At 40.4% G+C, this 23899-nt stretch overlaps 1 protein-coding gene across 1 annotated transcript in view; it reads right to left on the bottom strand.

The window, feature by feature from the left end:
* Nelf-A (Negative elongation factor A) overlaps positions 1 to 23899 on the bottom strand; it is a 152136-nt gene that overhangs the window by 74770 nt on the left and 53467 nt on the right. Inside the window, exon 4 of the mRNA XM_090374701.1 lies at positions 13405 to 13497. Coding sequence (XP_090230827.1) covers positions 13405 to 13497 — 93 coding nt within the window. The remainder of the gene's footprint in view (positions 1 to 13404; positions 13498 to 23899) is intronic.

The raw sequence follows: 23899 nt of genomic DNA, 5'->3' as shown, positions 1-23899 counted from the left end.
ACGATTCCTGCGCAGACAAGACTGCCACGGTTCAATTACAGGCTTTATACGATATAATTTATTCGCAGTCTGTCTATTCCACGAGTCCTGCCATTGGGAGTGTATGTTTTGATGTATTATTTGCCTGTAGTCTGTATAAGGGCCTAACAGGCAACGGTTATTATTGGGAATTGCTGATTTGGCTGTGGCGTCAGCCAAATCATTTCCCCTAATCCCAATGTGGCTCGGAATCCAGCAGAAGCGGATGTCATATTCACGATCATGGAGAACGTGAATCTTCTGCTGAATGCTAGACAGAACTGGATGGGGATTATACCTCACAGATATTACAGCCTGTAACATGCTAAGAGAGTCGGAATATAAAATGCACCGTTGGTATTGGCATTTACTAATATGATCCAAGGCTAACTCTACAGCATGCAGCTCTGCAGTAAATATGCTGCATTCAGGGGGAATCTGCTCTGATATAGTGCTGTCTGTAAAGACAGCAGCAGAGCCCACATATGATTCCGACTTCGAGCCGTCTGTGTAGACTGGCGCGAAGTCGGAATATTCAGTTCGGTGTGCTGAATGAAGCTGCAGGTAGACGCATGATGGAGTGTCCGACTTTCCCCAGTTTCTAAGCGACAAGTCGCATGCCGGGACACGAGCATGCCAGGGTGGAAAGGGTTGCTTGGATGTTTGGGCAACCTTGTCTACCTTGATATTGAGTTCGTTGAGTAGCTCTTGGACACGAATACCAAAAGGACGATTGGCAGTCTTACGGGTGTCGTACAAGTTTTCTCATCGTGGCTCAAAAACGAAGGGCCACGTAGGATGGTCTGGCAGGGATTTCAGCTTTAAAGCGTACTTTAAAGACAACTGCTTACGTCGAAACGATAACGGTGGTTCGTTTGCTTCGACGTATAAACTCTGGACAGGAGATGTTCGAAATGCTCCAGTAGCAATACGTATAGCCTGATGATGGACAGGATCCAGCCATCGAAGTACACTGTCTCTGGCTGAAGAATATACTTGGGACCCATAATCTAATTTGGATTGCACAAGTGCACGGTAAAGCTGTAAAAGGGTGCATCGGTCTGCACCCCAGGATAAGGAGGACAGCGAGCGGAGCATATTAAGGGCTCTTGTGCACTTTGTGCGGAGTTGGCGAATGTGATCCAGAAAGGTCAATTTTTTATCGAATATGAGTCCCAAGAATTTTGTGTTCGCTGCTACTGGAATAACATTTTGTCCGAGCCTTAATTCAGGTTCAGGATGAAGATTACGCTTGCGACAAAAGTGTACGCAAACGGTCTTCTCCGGCGAGAACCTGAAGCCATTAGCAAGTGCCCAGGAATTCAGACTATTGATGGCTTTCTGCAGTTGTCTTTCAATAACCCTCATGTTGCATGACTGGCAAAAAATGCTAAAGTCATCAACATAGAGGGCACTGTTTACAGTTGGAGGAAGTTGTTCTGTGATGGAATTTATTTTGATGGCAAAAAGCGTGACACTTAATACTGATCCTTGTGGTACTCCCTCCTCTTGGTTAAAGGAGCGAGAGAGTGAGGATCCCACACGAACTTGGAACGATCGTTTGGCGAGAAAGTTTTGAATAAAAAAGGGGAGATGCCCTCTAAGGCCTAGGTTATGTAAATCTTTTAAAATGCCAAATCTCCAAGTTGTGTCATACGCTTTTTCCAAGTCAAAGAACACCGACACCAAGTGTTCGCGTTTTAGGAAAGCATCCCGGATGGATGCTTCCATTCTAATAAGATGGTCCAAAGTGGACCGGTTCCTTCGGAAGCCGCACTGGATGTTGGAGAGAAGGTCGTTTGATTCAAGATACCAAATTAAACGAGAATTAACCATTCTCTCCAGGAGTTTGCACAGACAGTTAGTCAGAGCAATAGGACGATAATTGGTGGTGACTTTTGAATCCGTTCCTGGCTTAGGAAAGGCAAGAACGATAGCCTTTCGCCAGGAGTCCGGAAACTGCCCTTCAGTAAAGATTCTGTTATACAGAAGGAGCAGACAATCCATAGATTTTGATGAAAGATGTTTAATCATTTCATAATGGATGCCATCTGGTCCAACAGCACTTGCTTTGGAAAGAGCGAGGGCCCTTTTCAGTTCCAGAATAGTGAAATCCCCGTTGTAGGGATAAATACTCTTAGATTTAAAGCTAAGTGCCTGTTTTTCGATTTTATATTTCAGGACCAGAAACTCTGGGGAATACGAAGATGTTGCAGAGATCTTGGAGAATGTTTCCCCAAGAGAATTAGCTATTGCAGTTGGATCTGCAATAGCGCATCCATTATAATCTAGGATTGAAGAAGGGTGGGATGTATATTTTCCCTTCATTTTCCGGATTTTATCCCAGACTACCTTAGAGTTGGTAGACTGGTTAATAGATGATGTAAAACGGATCCACGATTCCTTTTGACTCTGACGACGGATGTAACGTGCTTTGGCTCGTGCACGTTTGAAGGCTATAAGGTTGTTCGTGGTAGGATATCGGCGAAATATCCCCCACGCTTTGTTTTGAGCCTTTTTTGCTGCTGTGCATTGTGAATTCCACCAAGGTTTAGGAAATGGTGGAAACCGGGCTGATGTTTTTGGGTCAGCATTAGCAGCTGCTTGGACAATACTTTCTGTGATGTACTTAACTGCATCATTGATAGGCTCTTGACTGACTGTACTAAGATCAAAATTTGCCTGGTGTTGGAAGGCAGTCCAGTCAGCCTGATCAATCTTCCACCGTGGTAGCCTGAAGGGAAGACATGGTCTCCCACTGTGTAGCAAGGTTATCACGGGGAAGTGATCACTACCGTATGGATTCTCCTCCACTTCCCAGGTGAGTGAAGGGAGTAGAGAAGGGGAGCAGATAGAGAGATCAATGGCAGAAAAAGTACGGGTAGGCATGTGGAAAAAGGTGTTTGTTCCAGTATTTAGAAGGGAAAGGTCATTGTCATTGAGCATATGCTCTATGACTCGTCCCCTTCCATTGATGTTAGCACTACCCCACAGGGTGTTATGTCCATTAAAATCCCCAAGAAGTAAGAAAGGGGGAGGCAGCTGCGTTAGACGATCATCAAGGTCTGTCTGGGAGATGTCAGTCCCAGGTGGCAAATAAATAGAGCATACAGTTAATAAGAATCCCACTGAAAGGTGAATTGCAACAGCCTCTATGCTGGTTGTAATTAGCAAGGGCTGCACTGGGGTATGGTTACCCACAAGGATAGCCACTCCCCCATGTACAGAGCCATCCGCAATTCTATCCTTTCGGAAAACTGTGATGTTGTGCATGGTGGGATCATCATTTGCCTTTAGATATGTCTCCTGCAAGCAAAAGCAAACTGGCTCGTGCTTTTGCAGGAGGGCCTTGATGTCATCTATATTTCGCCGGAATCCACGACAATTCCATTGTAGGAATTTAGCCATTATTTTGGCTTGGTGGGTGCATCAGGCGGCTTCCGAGGTGCTGAGGGCTTACTTTTATCAGTCTTGGATTTATCTTTTTTGGGGAAGAATGGACGCTGTCCCGTGTCCATTTCTTCCTCCGCAAAGAGTTCCAAGACTGAATCATCGGGTACCTCCTTCTGCTCTACATCCATCTTTTCTTGGGTACTAGGGGGGGACTTCCCCTTTCTTATTCTTTTCTTTCATAGTTACCTTTGTTACTTGTGGAGCGTTAGGAGGTACCGATATAGGAGTGGCAGCTGATTGGTCCTTCTGTGCAGGTTTTTGAGAACTTAATAGATACCGCGCGATGGGAGTGAAAGACTCCTTTGGAGGAATGGTCATGTCCGTCTGAGTTCCGACGGAACATCTCCCTGCTACCTTCTGGGCGTAGGTAGGTCTGTTGATATTCAGGGGTTTGACCGATTTCCTTGCCTCCTGGTATGATATATTTAGCTCTGCCTTCAGCCGTTGAATTTCTTTTTCTTCTTTCCACCTCTGGCATGCTCGTGAATAGGCCGGGTGTTCGCCTTCACAGTTAATACAGGTGGATTTTGCGGCTGAACATGCTGTTGTTTCGTGGTCCTTTGCACCGCATCGAGCGCATGCAGGGACTCCACGGCAGGCCATTTGAGAATGTCCATACTTCTGGCATTTGAAACACCGTAAAGGGTTCGGAATGTATGGACGCACTGAACAGTTGATGTATCCAGCTTTAATCTCATCAGGAGGTTTAGGAGTGTTAAAAGTCAGGATAACGCTCCTGGTTTTAACAATTTTTCCATCCCTTCGCGCAGTGATTCTCTTGATGGCAATGACTCCCTGTGGTTTTAATTCGGAGCAGATTTCCTCCTCATATACGTCGAGAAGGTCCCACTCCGAAATGACACCTCTCGATGAATTGAGTGTTCTGTGTGGTGTCACCGTTATAGGTATTCCTCCGATTGATGTTGTTCGGAGTAGATGTTCGGATTGCCTGTCATTTTTAGTTTCAATTAAGAGGTCTCCAGAACGGAGCCTCTTAACTGATTTGGGAGAACCTGCTAACCCATCTAACCCTTTTTGAATGAAAAAGGGCGACATTTTACCAATCGGTTTTTCACCGGTTGAGTGCATGATTAGGAACCTTGGGACTGGCCCTGATGGTAATTCGGTTCGCTGCCTCTTATTAGCAATAATGCTATCTGGATCTTTGTCAATGGTTTCAGATAGGGACCGGGTTGGGGCCCCTGAAGAAGTTAGTTTATCAGGATTCATGAGTTTTTTTAAGTGGTTCGGTGCCCGGGCTCCCCACCCACCACGGAGCCCAAAGGGACGCCCACTACCCGGCATGCAATAAATGCGCTCGGGAGTAGGACGCCAGGGCTACCCAGACACCATACCCGCACCGCCGCCAGCCTGAATCCTGTCCCTCGGACCATGAGGGTAGGGGCATGGCTTTGACACGGTTGACCCTCGCAGGTGAGCCTACTAGCCGATTGATCCTAGCCGGGCCTTCCAGGACCACCCGTCTTGTCGAAGCAGGGGCCAAAGTGGTGTATTGAAGCTGGGCCCCTCAACCACCAGGATCCCCCTTTCCGAATTTCCACGGGTCGCAGCGCACGGCAAACACGGCGGATTCCATTGATGTAAGCCCGGAACCTAGGCTGTGGGCGTTGGATCCCAGTGATGCTAGTCTGGAAGTCCAGCAGCGTCACTGGGAGGTCCCCTCACCACGTACAGGTGCCCACGTCGAGGGGCACTGACAAGGAGAAAATAGAGTATGCTGAGTTATGCAAAGCCATTAGAAAGAGACTCAGAGAGGACATAAGAAGATTTAACACAGGAAACGTAGAGCATTAGCATTATTAGCATTAGCAAAGGCACATGATGCAAGGAAGCAAGCTTATATAGCATCAGCCAAAAAAAAAAAAAAACCCCTTATTTCACCCATCCACTCACTCCAAATGTTTGTCAAGTTCTGCCTTGAATCTATTTAAGCTATCAACTTCTACGACAGATGGAAGTTGTTCCAGCAATCAACCACCCGCTAGTTAAAGACAAACTTTCGCACATCTATCCTACAACCATCTTTCCTCAATTTGAATTTATGCCCTCTCAGACAATTATTCTGAGCAAGAGGAAGAATCCCATCAGCATTGAGCATGCTCAAACCATTCAAGGCTTGATACACCTCAATCAGATCACCTCGCAGGTGTCTAGTCTCCAGATACAGTAATTCGCAAAACTTAAGCCTTTCTTCGTAAGAGCAATCCGTTGTTTCATTCACTAATCTTGTTGCCTTCTCTGTACTCGTTACAACTCTACATCCTTCGTAAAATGAGGGCCCCCAACCTGTATACAGTACTCAAGGTGTGGGACTGACCATTGCCTTATACAAGGAGATAATAACCTCCTTATCCCTGCTAGAAAAATTCCTGTATATCATTGACACAACACCATGCGCTACTCTTGCAGACGTCTACACTGCTCAGAAAACTTCATATCTGCCTGCACAATTACCCCCAGGTCCTTTTCATTCTCTACCACTGTCAGTGTAGCATCACAGAGCTGATGCATTACTCTGGGGTTACTGCTTCTCATATGTAGTACTTTACATTTGTCAATTAAACTTCATTTGCCACCACTCAGCCCATCTGTTCAACTTTTCTAGATCCCGTTGCAGCAGCATACTATCATTAAAGTCATTAACAAGTCTGCCAACCGTATCGTCCGCAAACTTGGACATTAAACTTGATATACCATCATCAATATCATTTATAAATACAGAAAACAACAATGGACCTAACACTAAACCCTGAGGGACTCCACTAATAACATTACTCCACGAAGAGCAGTGTCCATTGATTACCACTCTGTCTTCTCCCACACAACCATCCCTTTATCCATAGCAGCAATTTTCCTCCAATGCCGCACTGCTCCAATATGTGCAACAGTATCAAAAGCCTTTCTAAGGTCCAAATATATGATATCAAAGTTATTGTTATTCCATGCATCCAGTTGCTTTGATACCACATCATAGTATCCAATCAAATTGGTCAGACAAGACTTCCCCTTAACAAACTCATGCTACATCCGAGCTATAACTGAAGTCTTGTCTAGATGATCCTGCAATGCTTCTTTAATCAGTGCCTCCATTAATTTCCCTGGAACAGAAGTTAAACTAACAGGTCTGTAATTACCTGTGTCTCCCTTTGATCCTCCTTTGTGAAATAATGCAATCATAGTTTTGCTGCATAAGAAAGGAGATAAATCAGAAATTGCAAATTATAGACAAATTAGCTTGTTATCCCGCATCTACAAGTTGTTCACAAGGGTCATTACTAACAGATTAGAAAGAATACTTGATGAGAATCAACCAAAAGAGCAAGTTGGCTTTAGGACAGGATTCTCAACTATGGATCACCTTCAAATAATATCACAGCTAATGGAGAAAGCAAATGAATATAAAACACCATTATGCCTGGCGTTTGTGGATTATGAAAAGGCATTTGACTCCATACAGCATATTCAGGCACTGGAAAGACAAGGCATAGATACACCATATATTATGATTTTGAAGAAAATATGAGAATGCTACCTCCTTTTAGACCAAACAAAGACAGTAGCAAATTTAAAATTGATAAAGGAGTTCGACAAGGAGACACAATATCTCCAAAGTTGTTTACTGCTGCCCTTGAGGAAGATTTCAGAAAGGAGTCAATGTGAATGGAGAGTACCTAAACCATTTACAATTTTCAGATGACATTGTGGTCATAAGCCACGATCCAAAGAATTAGAGGAAAATCTTAATCAGTTATGCAGGGTTAGTAAGGATTTTGGACTAAAGAGGAATATGGCTAAAATAAAAGGAATGATGAACAAGTATGCCACAGAATGGGATATAATGATTGAAGAAGCAGTAATTGAAAAGGTGGAGTCATATACTTATCTGGGACAAGTCATTAGCTGTAATAATGATAAATGGCTGGAAGTCAAGAGAAGAATATATTTTGGATGGATAGCATTCAGGAAATATAGTCACATACCGAGAAGCAATATCCCAATTTGTCTGAAACGCAAAATAATGAACTAATGTATACGCCCCATCATGATTTATGGAAGTGAAACTTGGGCACTCACCAAAAGAATGGAAGAGAAGCTGAGAACTACACAGCGATGAACTGAACGAATTATATTGGGAATCAGAATGTTAGATAAGAAGAGAAACATATGGATTAGGCATCAAACTCAAGTAAAGGACATTCGTTTCAAAACTAAAGAACTAAAATGGTCTTTGGCAGGACATAGCTCGAAGACATGATGTCAGATGGACTAAGAAAATAACAGAATGGTACCCAAGAGGAGCTAGAAGAAAACCTGGAAGACAACGATGGTGATGGACAGATGAAATTCATGAGTTTGTGGGTAGTAAATGGATGGCTATTGCGCAAAACAGAAGGAACTGAAAAGTTGCTGGAGAGGCCTTTATCCTGCAGTGGATTGGAATGGCTGGTGATGATAATGACATGATTTTGGTGATCAATATAGAACGAAGGTCCTTGTACAGAGAACAATCATACATGAGATGGTGCCAGCTTTCCTGTTTGTTGTTTGTTATTTGGTTTTTAGGAGCATTAGCAACTAAGGCCATATTGCTCCGGGGATATGCGGTGGTCATTCCCTGACCTTTCCACATCCTCCGTATTTGGTGGTCACGGGCTCGAACCCCGGTCTAATCAAGAAGCGTGTGCTACGCCCTGCTGCTCCTGCTCACCTGGCTACGGAGACGACCAGCTTTCCAGGCTCCCACAAGCACAACATGGATCTTCAATGATACCCAGTGAAATAAGCTTGGCTTTAATGGTCCATGGCCAGTAAGTAGGTAAGTTGTGTACAAACCCAGTGAGAACCATGGCAGTGGTCTGGGGAAGATCATGCTTACATTCAGCAAGAATTTCCAGGTGATTTCACCCTTTGTAGAGTTTGACCACCTGCTGCAGGTGGTTAAGTTTGGTTTGGTTTTTAATGGTGCATTGGCAGCTAAGGCCGTAATGTGCCAAGTCAAATTTAAAAGGCTACTAAACATTTTGGTAGCCTAGGCTATGCAGGTGGTTAAGTAGGCATTGCATTTCTTTCTTTACATCCATTAGCTGGGTTGCTTGTGTAGTTGAGGATGGTATGTGAAACACCTTTTGAGAGCTGGTATAGCAATCCCCTTCTGACCACCTCTCAATTAAGAGGCAGAGCACCTGTTGTTGTTTGTTATTTGGTTTTTAGGAGCATTAGCAACTAATGCCACATTGCTCCGAGATATGCAGTGGTCATTCCCCGACCTTTCCGCATCCTCCATATTTGGTGGTGACGGGCTCGAACCCCGATCTAATCAAGAAACGTGTGCTACGCACTGCTGCTCCTTCCCACCTGGCTATGGAGGCACCGCAGAGCACCTGTCAGAATCAGAAGGGCATGGGTACTGACTGTACAGTAGGTGCGGGTAGTAACAAGCAGAATGAACCACTGAATGTTTCAAGGGCGACAGTGATGATAAGATCATTAGCATATGTTTGAGATTTGACCCATCCCAGATCAACATTGAGGAAGTCATCCAAAACAATATTCCATAATAAAAGTCGCAGGACCGAACCTTGCAGGCAGCTGTGGAAGGCTTTTTGGAGACTCAGTGATATGGAGCATTAACTACAGCGGATCTGTTGGAGAGATATGATTGGTGATCTCATAGAGATTTTTAGTGATGGAAGCTCTGCAAGGTCTGCCAAGGACACTCAGCCACCAAAGTGAGTCGAACGCCCCAGCAAAGATGGGTTTGAAGTTGGCTATTTGACAATTGCATGGAAATATTCCATGCAGTGCTTTTGTTTGCAGTGTTTTTGATTATTTCAGGCTCCAAGGTCTGGTCCTGGGCATTTTTTATCCCTGATCAGAGCCATTGCGGCATAGAGCTCACCAATACTAAATGGAGGCTCCAGGTTATACATGTCATAGTGGTCATTCTCATAGCGTAATTTTGAGCTGTTCTGCAGTAGAAGGAGCTAGTGGCTTTTGGAACAATGCATCCAGGATGTTAACAATAGATTGTTCCCAGGAGGTAGTCATTGTGCCCCACAGGGCACAATGACTCTTAGTAGAAGTAACGACCTCTCCCCTAGGGAGTTTATTGGTGGTGACTTTATACATCACTCCCCAGGGGCCAGTGTTCCTTGTGGTAGACACCAGTGCCTCCCAAGATTGCCACTTACATTTCCTTATTTTTGCTGTGTACGTGTTCCTGGCTTCCCTATATAGTTGCCAGAGGGTTTCAGTTTCAGGGGCAGGCCAAGATCGTTGCAACTGCTGGAAGGCCTTTCGCCTTAAGATTAGCTCCCTGCAGAGTTGTTGAAGGTCCTGGCATAATCAGAGAATGGCACTAAGAGCAGGGTTCTTCTTTCTTATTGCCTTGTCACACACACTAGTAATTATCCTTATTATTTCCCACTAGAATGCATTTGGCTGTTGCTGTTGGTTTTGCTTTATTGTAATATGTCTTGAGGAGATGGTCAGCGAGATCTTGAAGAGCTCCCAGTTGGCTTTGCTTATTGTGTAACTGTTAAGATTGCACTTAGGAGCAGGAAATCTGACAAGGGTTCTGAATTGCTGGTATGTAATGAACCTGTGGTCCACGAGTCCTGAACTGTCCATCCGATGATACTGCCAGCAATACTTCTAATGGCAAAGGCCACTAGAAGTCAATGGTTGCCACCCACATTGTTTGTTTGTTTGTTTGTTATTTGGTTTTTAGGAACATTAGCAACTAAGGCCATATTGCTCCGGGGACATGCAGTGGTCATTCCCCGACCTTTCCACATCCTCCGTATTTGGTGGTCACGGGCTCGAACCAGGGTCTAATCAAGAAGCGTGTACTATGCACTGCTGCTCCTGCCCACCTGGCTACGGAGACGCCACCCACATTGTGTTGCAGGAGGTTAGTAGATTGTTCGGTTGATTTAACACTGCAAAGGGAGGGTTTGACAGGAAATCCTCAAGCTGCTGACTGTACCGTTTCTGTCCAGAGTGGTGCTATGCCAGACTGGTATAGCACCACTGATTTTAGTTTTTAATGAGGCCTTCCCATACTCCCTTTTTTGTATAATTCATGCAACTAAATGGATCATGAGGTGAGTGTAGGTTTTATTTAAGCCTCGACTAAAGTGCATATTTGTTAAGCATATACAGCCACTCCCCGATTAATGTAAGGGTTGCATTCCGTGAAACTCTACGTAAGTCGGAATTTCCCCCATGCTCGTGCAGCACTCGCAACTGTGCTCGCTGAATTGATTGAATCAAAAAAGAAATGTTCGACGAACATATGAATAGAATTATTTATTGTATTTATTCAATTTTTTATCTCATGCACAGGAAAAATTACAAAAGCGTGCAATTTAAAAAATTTCAAAATTATAAAATTAAAAAAGAAAAGAGAGGAAATGGGCATAAAGTCAGTAAGGTTTACCTCTTGATCATCGTTGCCAGAATTGACGTTTTCAGCTGATAAGTACAACTCTGCGGAGGTTGAGAGCTGTGGAGATTTAGAAGGGGTCGGTTGCTCAATCTTATGAAAGAACATATTAATGGGTGACTGGATGGTGGCTTTTTTCTTTTCACTGTAGATTTCTTTGTAGCAAGCAAGCATATCATTCACCCCTTTGTTAACTTTTAAGAATCATTCGCTGTCAGGATCCATCTTCTCAAATGCAATTTCAGGAAATGCCATTGCCATCTCTCTGGTAATGAAGCGTCTTGGCTCCTCATTTGGTTCATCTTGAGCTTCGTCAGCATTTTCTTCTTTCACCATCGCTGCCTGCAAGTCAATAAATTCTTCGTTACATAATCCCTTCTCTTTTGTTATTTGGTTTTTTTTAGGAACATTAGCAACTAAGGCCATATTGCTCCGGGAACATGCGGTGGTCATTCCTTGACCTTTCCGCATCCTCCGTATTTGATGGTGACGGGCTTGAACCCCGGTCTAATCAAGAAGCATGTGCTACGCACTGCTGCTCCTTCCCACCTGGCTACGGAGGTGCCCGCTTCTCTTTTTCCTCTATTAATTCCTCCATGTCTTTGGCAACAACCTCCAACTGAAGTAGTTCTGCAGCCTTTACAATCTTATCTGTAACTCTGTAACCTCTTCATATGATTTGTTTTTTCAAATCCTTCGAAGCTTCGAAGCTTCCTTTTACGTGCCGTGGGCATATTTTTTTCCATGTGCCATTTAAACAACTTTTAGTAATTTCCGTCCAGGCCCAGGCCTTATTAATGTTTAAGATGGTGTGGTAAATATTGTAAGATTTCCAAAAGTCACTTAACGTAAAATTTTTCTCACCGTCTACTGCAGACAATGCCTGAGCAAATGTTTTGGGTAAATAGTATGCTTTTAAATTCGAAATAACACCTTGATCCATAGGTTGGATGAGTGAAGTTGTGTTTGGCGGTAGAAATATGACTCTCATGTTCGAATTGAAATCATCTAGATGCGTAGAATGTCCAGGAGCATTATCTAATAGAAGCAAAATCTAGGAAGGAACATTGTTATCTTTACAATATTTTTCAACCTCGGGAATGAAGCAGCATTTAAACTAATCCTCAAAGAGGGATATTGTTATCCATGCTCTCCGTTTCGATCAGAAATGCATGGGTAGGATAGATATTGACAAATGAGAGGGGATGGTTTTTGTTTTCACTATGGGGATTACGATAGTCTTAGACAGTCCCCCCATTATTGCAAATTTCCTTTGCTATTTGCCTGAAATGAGTAAAATAAAAATAAAAGAAGCCCTATTAAGAAATTTAGCCAGGTGGCTTTAAAAACAGCAACAAGGGGACCCGTGGAATGAGCTTCTCTCTTAGTCTGTACTTAATGTTAATAGTAATATTAAGTAGGGACTAAGAGAACATGGCAGGGGGTGCTGGGAAACGAGAGGCTGTGAGAATACTAGACATGGATTGGAGATGCCACATATGATATAATGTCAGCAGTAACTTAATGATTGTTTAATAATTTATCATTGGGTACAAAGTGTGTGAACAGTTTATTTCTGGATGGATAACAAGCATGTGGAAAAAGTCTCATTTAGAGACACAAATTTACCATACTGTACTGTACAGTACAGTAAGTAACACATATTAATATTAAGTAATAACAGTATCTTGATGTTATGGTTGCTGATTTCTTTTACGGCTGAACCATAAGTATAAACTCAGAAATATCTGCAATTTTGATTTTCTGGCAGCCCTTAAATCCTATTGGAGCTGGATATACAAAACATTTACTGTAATAACTGACAAGATAACAGGATAAAGCTCCTTCTCCTGGTAACCACTGGATGAAACATCTCTATCGTACATAATATGTAAACACGACACAGGGTAACAGGAATGAAATCATATTTAAAAACACTTTTGGTCAGATCTATGTGAAAATATGAAAAATAAAAGAAAAAAGCAAGTTAATGTGGAATTTCAGTATATTAAAGTAAACAGAGTAAATACAACACGGCCTAAATAATAAAAGATAAATTTAATAACATATCTAAAAGAAGAGTTAATAATCAGATATTTTAAATGAAGAGGAAATCTACTGTAAATTAAGTTTCAAAAAACATAACCTGCATATGCATTAAAGCTAACTGCAAAGGAATAGAAATTCAAGGGGGCATAATTTATATTTCAATAAGAGAGGAAAAGAGACTAAACTACAGACAAAGTTTGAAGAAAATATGAAGCATCAGACATGAATGACTTCGGCATTCAAAAACTTTTTTCAAATGAAGATCAAACAAAATTTGTTTTTGTTGTGTCACTGGATATAAAGGAGACAACTTCAGGTCAAATAAATAAAATCATTTTATTAACTTGTTTTTCATTTTTTCCCCATATAAAAACATGATATTATATAAATATCCACATTACTCTTTTAATACATACCTGAGTCATTTAATGGCTTAATTAAGCCTCTGCATCTTATAGGGACAGAAGGTATCGAAGATGTTTTCTTCAAATTGGATATGGCATCATTAGCTATTGATAAATACCAATTAGAAATTTGAAACAGAAAAATTGTGCAAATGCCAGAAACACTTTAATATAAGAAGCATATAACATATTTAAAATATCAATAATGCTCTCATTCATGCCTGATATCACAGCTTCTAACTTAACTGTTAATATGTCATTAAAATTATAATTATGTGACTTCCAAAAAAAAACAAAAGCCACTTGTAAGAAAACCGATTTCAGAGAAAGAAATCAAGAACACTTACAGTATATGCACTGCACGACAAATATTCCAGTACACAAGTATTATTAGTTGAATTTATAATATATTTTCTAGGAGAGACTATTTCCAACTATATCAATATTTTAAAACTTCAATTTTCCTTAATCACATGTATCTACAGGCAACTATTTTTCAAAATTAAGACATCAAAATAAAATGAACTTGTTAACAGGTCCAAGTAGGTAATATGAGGAATTAGGTGTCATATGGCAATCATTATATTTAACCTTAGATTTCAAAATCAGAAAAAAATTATGCATATTGTGAATACCTCTGATGAAAGATGTCAGAGGGTAGTGACGTTTTGAATGAGGGGGACAAAAGCTTAAATAACTTCAAGGGGGGGGGAGTTTCAGGATGGTAAGCTACACAAGAATACTTGTTATTTGCATCATCATACAGTCAGTCCTCGTATAGCACAATAGTTGTGTTCCTAGAAACCCTCGTGCAATTTAAATAACAGTTTCTATGGGAAAAATAGGATTAGGTGCCGACCACCCAAGACTGAACACACATTTGTAACCAAAACATTAACAAACACAAATAATCGTAAAAAAATACTTACATATTTTATTATGACACATAATAAAACATTGCTAATGCTTTTGCTTCTATCGTAAGCAAACTTGTTCTTTGTTTGATCTATCCAAACAGATGTTCCATCTCTTCCAATTCTTTGTGCCTTGATCTAATGGATTTTGTTACACTTTGAGTTGTTCCTGCTGTTTTTGCTGTTTTTGTTTGTTGTTTGTTATTTAGGAGCATTAGCAACTAAGGCCATATTGCTCCGGGGAGATGCAGTGGTCATTCCCTGACTTTTCCGCACCCTCCGTATTTGGTGGTTGAGTTGTTCCTGCTATGAAAGTTGCCTTTATTTTTTCTGCATTCTTTCTGATCCTCAGCATTGCCTCATTTAGGCCTGTAGCACGTGCAATATCACATGGTCTTTCATTTCGCTCAAAGTGTTTCACAATTTCATATTTTTTCTCTATTGACAGAGGTGGACTGACCATAAGCCTTACCAGGGGAAACCCCAGTGGGCCGGAGGCCGGTGTGATTTTGGCCATAAACGCTAGTATGAGGCCGCTACAAATTTTCCCGGGTAAGAATTTTTGACCCAGTCCACCTCTATCTATCGATATTGCTTTTCTTTTTCTCGCTGAATCTGTAGTGCTTCACCAGGACGCTTCCTTTTCACACCTTTTAAATATTTTACTCATTTTTAGGAATAAAGCACAATTACAAAATGAGGAGGCACGCTTGATACACATAAACAAAGTTGCGTGCCTGTAGCAACTGAATAAACAACACCATAAAGGCAGAGACACACACTATTAACACCTCACTAGCTCACATTTTACTAAAGCACATTTCTGGGAGTTACTACCATAAAACAATAAAAACAATTTCCAGTTGCGTTTCTGCTAGTGGAATCTGTTATAAACTGGTTGCATTTGCGATAATACTGATAGCTGGAATTGTGTGGGTTTTTACGTTATTATGGTGAAATGTGTTTCCCCTTCACTGATATAAAAAAATACATTTTCAGAATCTTCTCTTCATTCCTATCGGGTTGCGTTCAGTTGGGGTGATTCCGTGTTCAACTGCCATTTCTTGTAAACACACACACACGCAGGCAAATCGTGCATAAGGGAATTCGGTTCGTGTTATATATGATATCGCTCCCCTATTTATAAATCGTGTATGATCGAATTCGTGTAATGTAAACACGTGTTATACGAGGACTGACTGTATTAGGGAAAACACTAAGAGACAAATATTCTAGAATTGATCATCTCCCATTAACCAGAGGACATCACAGGGCTGGCAATACAGGAACCATTAACCAGGAGTGATCACAGCATTCTAGGTTGAATGACGAGGAGACAGACAGCACTTGCTAAAGAAAAAAGAATGGGTTCCAATTTCAGGAAAGGAGATTATGACAATTTAAAATGCTATATGGCCTATATAAATTTGGAAGATAACTCACAGAGTGCGAATACATTAGAATTATGATAAAACGTTAAAGCTGGTCACAGAAGCCTTGAAAGCAAATATTGAGAAAATATAGCACAAAGAAGATTCTGAGATAGACGAATAATGAACTAGCCAGTTTAATACAGCAGAAAAAGATGGTATAGAAGAGTTACAGTGCAATAAAAAGTACCGAAGCCTATAGCTCGACTTTTCTGAGGTATTGTTTCAAATCACTTTGAAACAATACCTCAGAAAAGTCGAGGCTGGGAAAGGTAGATTACAAGGAGTTTTTCTTGTATGTGAATACAAGGAAGAAAAGAGCATCTGATCAGATGCTTTGCATAAAGGAAAATCAGAGCTAACCCTGCTGATATTGCAGATGAATTGAATAGGTATTTTACATTGATATTTACAGATGAAAGATCCTTAATGGTGAGAAACTGAGTGAGTGAAGCTAGAAAGCATGAAAATATGATATTGAAAATTCAGATTATTTATTAGAAAACCTTTTGACTCTAAAGGCAATTAATGCACCGGGAGTTGATGGCATATACCCAGTAATTTTGAGGGAGGTGGTAAGAGTGCTGAACCCACTGAAGTTTTCATTATACTCAGGAGTTATTCCCTTAGATTGGAGAAGTGCCAATGTATCTCCAATACATAAAATTGGCCCTAAGAGTGAAGTGGATATCTAGTGAGTCTCATTTCAGTGGTAGGGAAAAATCACAGAACCAATAATAAACAGTACAATCCACAGTTTAGATAGAAATGGTATTCTGAAGGAAACACTGCATGGTTTTATAAAGGGAAAATCAGCCTGGTTAGCTGTATTGACAGTCAATTACAGGCTGGATGGAGGAAAAAACTGCAATACTGTTTACTTGGATTTCAGTAATCATTTGACACAGTTCCGCATGAATGGTTACTGTATAAGCTGGAACATGTTAGAAGAGGAAAAATCCTTAGATGGAATGCAGGATGGCTACAGGGCAGAACGCAGAGGGTTATTCTTCAGACTGAGCTAAGATAAGAATTGGGTTCCCAAGAATTGGTACAGAAACCATCTTATGTTCGATCTTCTTAAATGACACTAATGAAAGGATAGAGGGTATGATGTCAAAATTTGCAGATGTTATCACGACTGGCAGAGTATTTAATGATAAGTGCCAAGCACTTCTTCAGGATGAACATTGCATTTTGCTATCTTTTAATGCAGCAAAATGCAAGATATACTTAGGGAATAGCAAAATGCAATGTTCAAGTTTACAATGATACGAAGGTTCACAGGGTTTGTTAGTGACAGCATGCTACTGCAGCAGGATCTAGAAAAGTTGGACAGATGGGCTGAGAGGTGGCAACATAAGTTTAACATTGGCAAATGCAAAGTACCACATATGGGTAGCAGTAGCCCCAGAGTAACCTACCAACTGTGTGGTATTACTCTTAAGGTTGTAGAGAATGAAAAGGACCTGGGGTAATAGTGCAGTCAGATATGAAGTTTTCTAAGCAGTGCAGACAGGCTGCCAGAGCAGTTCATGGGGTCTTGTCAATGATATACAAGAATTTTTGCTAGCAGGGATAAGGAGGTGATTATCCTCTCGTATAAGGCAATGGTCAGGCCATTCCTTGAGTAACGCATACAGGTCTGGAGGCCTCATTTTACAGTGGGTAGTTGATTGGTGGAACAAACTTTTGGAGCAAATGGATGGGTGAAATGGGAAGGTTTTTTTTTTTTTTTTTTTTTTGGCTAATGCTGTACAAGCTTGCTTTCTTGCATCATATGCTTGTACTAATGCTAAGAGCCAAAACAAAAACCATTATTTGTGGTGTACTTATGCCAACAGAGAATAGAAGCCAGGGTGATCCCTAACAGAGATATATGATCTTGTCTAGAAATCTGCATATCATTGAAGATGAGCATAGTGGTGGCAGGTATTTTTTTAAATAAGACAGAGAGATATACGATCCCTAATAGAGATATACGATCTTGTCTAGAAATCTGAATTGAAGATGAACATAGTAGTGGTAAATATTTTTTAAAATAAGACAGGACTGAAGTTAAACTAAGTTTTTTTTGTCCAATAGAGAATTACATGAAGATCAGCATTTAAGGAATTGGTGGATATTCAACAACAAGTTGAGGCAGTTTGTTTATGTATTTATTAATTAAATTTTTTAATCTCATTTTATTGTTTTATCTATTATTTGTTTATTGTGCAATTATTATTCAATTATTTTTATCCAATTACTTTTTATGTGCCATTCTAAACAGATGCAATGTGAACTTTATCGAACATATGAAGTTAAATGAAGCTGAATATAATATTCATATAATATCTTGAATATATGAAGATATATGAATAAAAATAACCACAGGTGATAAGCTTTTGTATAAAAATAAACAAAAGGTTGTGAGATTTCTATTTTGTCTTTAATGAAATTTGGAATGATGACAGAAGTTTCTTCAAAAAGTGGAATACGAAACTTTGTTGTCATATGATTCCATCTCCCCCCACCTCTCTCAAAAATTCAAGCATAACATGAAAAACTAAGTGTAAAATAATACCCAGCATTATTTTCTTTAGTCACGAAGATCAATTATTGTATTTAATAACCACTCTTATACCACGTATAATTAATAATATAGTTTATTAGGCTTATAGCCCAAACCACTATTCGTTTAAGACATTTCAGGCATCGTACTGATACCCATCATCAGACCATGCTGTTAGGAGTAGAAAAATAAAAAGGGTTACAATTTGAATTATATTACAATAATTGTGAATTTTAAGTCTAATTTCCATTTTGGTTACAACAGAAAACAGAGATTAAAAATAAGTAAATACATACAGATAAACAATTACATAATTGTTTGGAATTTAGGTACGAGAGTACACATGAACATGCAAAGTTTTTACAGCTCCAGCTAATAGAGAAGTTTTTTTAAATTTTTGATTTTTTATTGACTTAAATTGACATATTTATTTTCTAGAATTGCTTTATATTCCTAGTAACAATACTTTAGTTTAATTTGAACTTAGATAGAGATTTTGTAGGTTATTACTTAGTATCGGTAAGGGTATCTAATCCATGTGTTGGACAAGTTTTTGCAGCTCCCGCAAATGCTAATTTTTAATTATATTTAGCCAGTTTATTGACTTAATTGTTAGATTAAATTATTTTCTATAAGTAGCTTATAGATCTAGACAAGCTCCGTGGTTTATTTTGAATTTAGATAGCACGATTTTGAAAGTAATTAATACCTTGTGTTCGTAGATTTAGCATTTGTAACTTGCCGCTATTTTTATACAATACAACATATATCCTCAACTATATAGCATAAGGTTTAATGGAAAACTAGATAGTGAGTATAGTAGTATCAATTAATCAGTAAAATTTAATAATCTTATTAAATTTCATTGTCAATTAAATTGTACTTTTTAAATTAAATACATATAATGACCAAGTTTTTACAAACATAACATTATAAATTAATACATATAACTTGACAGGAGATAAGAAAGTCATATAATGTAACTTGGAGATAATATTCAATACTGAAATACATATATATAGTGTTATAAATTCATTGGGATATAAGTTTAGGGTTATATTTTGTACTGAAATTTTATTTGAAATTGAATAGAAATCATGACTCAGACCAGAGCAGCAAAGCAAAGGGCTCAAACTAAGGGAGTCGGTTGTCCTCTGAATCACAGCCTTTTAAAATGCACTGCTTGTTTGATGTTTGTGGATCAATCAGGAACGGGACATGATATTGCCAAGGGGAATGTCTTTGTGTGTGCGTGCGATGTAAGGAGTGTGAGGAAATCAGGTGGCAACTCAGTGTTGTTATGGGTCTATATGAGGGCTTGAAGGACAGGGTGGATGACCTCGAAGAATTTAAATTGAGGGACCCATCAAGCTCTCAGCTGCCCACATCAATGCCAGAGCTTGCACTTGATCATCACGCAACACAGCGGCAAACCCCAAGTTAGAATGCACTAGTCCCAAAGGAACTAGTTGTTGTCGGTGACTCTATTGTTAGGGAAACTGGAAACATATCACGCAAAAAGGATAGATGGAACAGGACCAGGGTATGTCTGCCAGGGGCAAAGGTTGATGACGTTGAAGAGCAGATATCTTTTAAGGGCACAAAGGATGATACTGTTGTACATGTTGGCACTAATGATATTAAGAGTAGGAGACTGGCGGAATTACTTAACAAGTACAGGTCAATGTTGAAAAAAAAGCCGAGTTAGGGTTGAATTTGAAAGTGTCTGCAATTCTGCCCAGACACGATAGGAGGGAGTATATGATGAGAGCCTTATCAATCAATTCGGCCCTGGAGAGATTGTGCAAGGCTCAAGGGGTAGAAATTTTCTCAGCCTGGTCTGTGCTTGTTAACAGGAGAGACTACTTCTACAGGAATGGTATACCTTAAACAGAAAGGGTGCAAGAATATTTGTTGATGCTATTGAGGCAGAGTTAGGTGGGTCAGAAAACTGCTAGCTTGGGGGGGAATACACGGAATAATAGATTAACAGTAGCCGCTGGCAGAGGTGAAAGTGATTCATGCAGTGCTTCTATTGAAATGCAATTGAGTAGCAGTCTGGAAAGCAAGGCAATGGGGATTTCCAGGACTGCTGGGAGTCTTAGTGGAACAAGTAAATACATGGGCTGTGTTAGGGTAACTAAGAGTAGAAACAGGTGCATGTATACTTGATTGTATACCAATGCTAGAAGTGTAGTTAATAAATTTGATGAGCTTGAAGTGCTGGTCAAGACATCAAGAGCAGATATTGATGGGATATCAGAGATGTGGTGTCACACAGACATAACCAATGCAGAATTGGAATTTGGGCAGTACAATGTATACAGAAGGATAGACAGGACAGGACAGGACAGGAAGGGAGGAGGGAGTTATACTGTTAGTTAAGAAACATAAAATCCAAGGAAGTGCACTCAATTGATGTTGGGGGACAATGCAATGTTGAGTCTGGTGTGACATAAGCACTGGGAAAGGAAAAGCAAGAGTAGGTGTGGGTTATAGGCCTCATGAATCTGATGAGTATAATGAGCAATTGTGCAGAGAAATAGAGTGGGGCAGTAAATCAGAGTGTCTTATAATGGGGGATTTTAATGTCCCAGAGATTGACTTAAATCTGTGGGTTGGTCACTCACACACTAGCAAGGCTTTTGTGCATTTATTGGATGATTGTTTTCTACAGCAGCATGTTCGGGAGGCAACTAGAGGGAGTAATACTCGATCTGATTATCAGTAGTGATTGTTCGTGCATTAAGAATCTGCAGATAAAGGAACCACTAGGTGCAGTGATCACAGTGTGCTGAAGTGGGATTTACTCAAAGAGATAAGTAGTATTAGGGGTAAAGGGAAGGGTTTTTGCTTTCGTAGGTGACTACGGTGATCTGAGACAGTATTTAAATTCTTGGTGGGACCAACTGATGTTACGAACAACAAATTCAAAATGGAAAGTATTCAAAGAATTAATCTCGGAAGCCACTAGGCTTTTCATACCAACTAAGAAATATTGTTCAAGATTTAGGCCTAAATGGATGTCAGATGAATTAATTAGAAATGTGGCAGAGAAGAAAAATGCATGGGATACATATAAATTAACAGGTGGCACAGAAGCCTACAACAGATGTAAGCTGGTCTGTAACCAACTCACAAAGGAGGTTAGGCAGGCAGGCAAAGGCAGATTACAAGAAATCTTTGGCAAAGGATGCAAAAAAAAAACCACCCAGCAAAAAGTTCTTTATTTGTGTAAACTCTAGAAGGAAGGGGATGAATCAGATTGGTCCACTTGATATCGATGGTTCAACTGTTGCTCATCCTGCTCAGGTAGCTAACAAACTAAATGAATATTTTGCATCTACATTCACACATGAGAGGTTATTCAGGGAAGGGGAATGCCAGAGGTGTATTAAACTCTAGCAGTAAGCTAGATAATCTTGTAATAACAGAGTAAAGTGGAGGAGAAATTGTTGAAGATAAACATAAGGAAGGCACCTGGGGTGGTTGGAATCTATCCAGTTATATTAAAGGAGGCAGCAAAGGAAGTAAGCAAACCCTTAGCCATAATTATGAGAGCTTCCTTGGACTCAGGAGAGAGGTACCCATGGACCCCAATCCACAAAGGAGGATCAAAAGGAGACACAGGTAATTACAGACCTGTTAGTTTAACTTCTGTTCCAGGGAAATTAATGGAGGCACTGGTTAAAGAAGCATTACAGGATCATCTAGACAAGACTTCAGTTATAGCTCGGACACAGCATGGGTTTGTTAAGGGGAAGCCTTGTCTGACCAATTTGATTGGATGCTATGATGTGGTTACAAAAGAACTGGATGCAAAGAATAATTTTGATATCATATATTTGGATCCTAGAAAGATACAAATATATGATATCAGAAAGGCTTTTGATACTGTTGCACATGGAAGACTGCTGCACAAATTGGAGCAGTGTGGCATTGGAGGCAAATTGCTGCTATGGATAAAGGGTTGGTTAAGTGGGAGAAGACAGAGTGGTAATCAATGGACACTGCTCTTCGTGGACTAATGTGTTATTAGTGCAGTCCTCCAGGGTTGAGCATTGGGTCTATTACTGTTTTCTGTATTCATTGATGATGCTATATCAGGCTTAATGTCCAAGTTTGCAGATGATACGAAGGTCGGCAGGGTTTTTAATGACACTAATGACAGTACACTGCTGCAACAGGATCTAGAAAAGTTGAGCAGATGGGCTGAGAGGTGGCAACTGAAGTTTAACATTGACAACTGTAAAGTACTGCATATCGGAAGCAGTAACCCCAGAGTAACATATCAACTGTGTGGTACTACACCGACAGTAGTAGAGAGTGAGCCGACCGGGCTAGCCGAGTGGGTAAAGTACCTGCCCGGCAGCCCAAAGGTCGCGGGTTCGATTCCCGCCTCGGGCTTGGATCAAAGTACTGCAAAAACCTTGGGAGGTGCAATATGGCCACAGCAGCCGATGCGCCAACAACTACCAAATCAAATCAAATCACGTAGAGAGTGAAAAGGACCTGGGGGGTAATTGTGCAGGCAGATATGAAGTTTTCTGAGCAGTGCAGACGATCTGCAAGAGTAGCTCATGCTGTCTTGTCAATGATATACAGGAATTTTTCTAGCAGAGAAAAGGAGGTGATTATCCACTTGTATAAGGCAATGGTCAGGCCACACCTTTAGTACTGTATACAGGTCTGGAGGCCTCATTTTAAGAAAGATGTAGAGCTGTTGGAATGAGTACAGAAAAGGACAACAAGATTAGTGAATGGAACAAAGGATTGCTCCTAAAAAGAAAGGCTTCAGTTTTGCAAATTACAGTGTCTGGAGACTAGGCACCTGCGAGGTGATCTGATTAAGGTGTATAAAGCTTTGATGGTTTGAGCATGCTCAATGCTGATGGGATTCTTCCTCTTGCTCAGAAAAATCACCTGAGAGGGCATAAATTCAAATTGAGGAAAGACAGTTGCAGGACAGTTGCGTGGAAGTTTGCCTTTAGGTGGTTGATTGCTGGAACAAACTTCTATCTGTCGTTGTAGAAGTTGATAGCTTAAACAGATTCAAGGCAGAAATAGACAAACATTTGGAGCGAGTAGATGGCTGAAATATTTATGTCAAATTTATGCCAAGAATTCCTGGAAAACCAAGATTTTTCTTGGTTTTCCAGGAATTGGGTAGGTAGGTAGAAATTGGGTGCAAGAATATATCTCAAAATGGCTGCTACTCTATGAAAAGCAACACATTCAGTTGCAAATTTTGCAGGCTGTGAAGGGCATTAGAATTTAAATAAATCTGAAAATGGAAGTAATTAATAGTATTGAATATACATAATAAGTTGTTGTTGTTATTTGGTTTTTAGGAGCATTAGCAACTAAGGCCATATTGCTCCGGGATATGCGGTGGTCATTTCCTGACCTTTCCGCATCCTCCGTATTTGGTGGTCACGGGCTCGAACCCCGGTCTAATCAAGAAACATGTGCTACGCACTGTTGCTCCTTCCCACCTGGCTACGGAGGCGCCGACATAATAAGCATAAATATATATGCACATAGGCACATAGGCAGATTAATACATATGCATATATTTCTGCACTTAATACTCTTATTTGTTCTTAACA

This window comes from Mastigoproctus giganteus, chromosome 5, assembly GCF_048544385.1.
Source record: "Mastigoproctus giganteus isolate SK-2022 chromosome 5, ASM4854438v1, whole genome shotgun sequence".
NCBI classification, from domain to species: domain Eukaryota; kingdom Metazoa; phylum Arthropoda; class Arachnida; order Uropygi; family Thelyphonidae; genus Mastigoproctus; species Mastigoproctus giganteus.
Note: the sequence above shows the minus strand (reverse complement) of the source record. Positions and strands in the feature narration are given on the sequence as shown.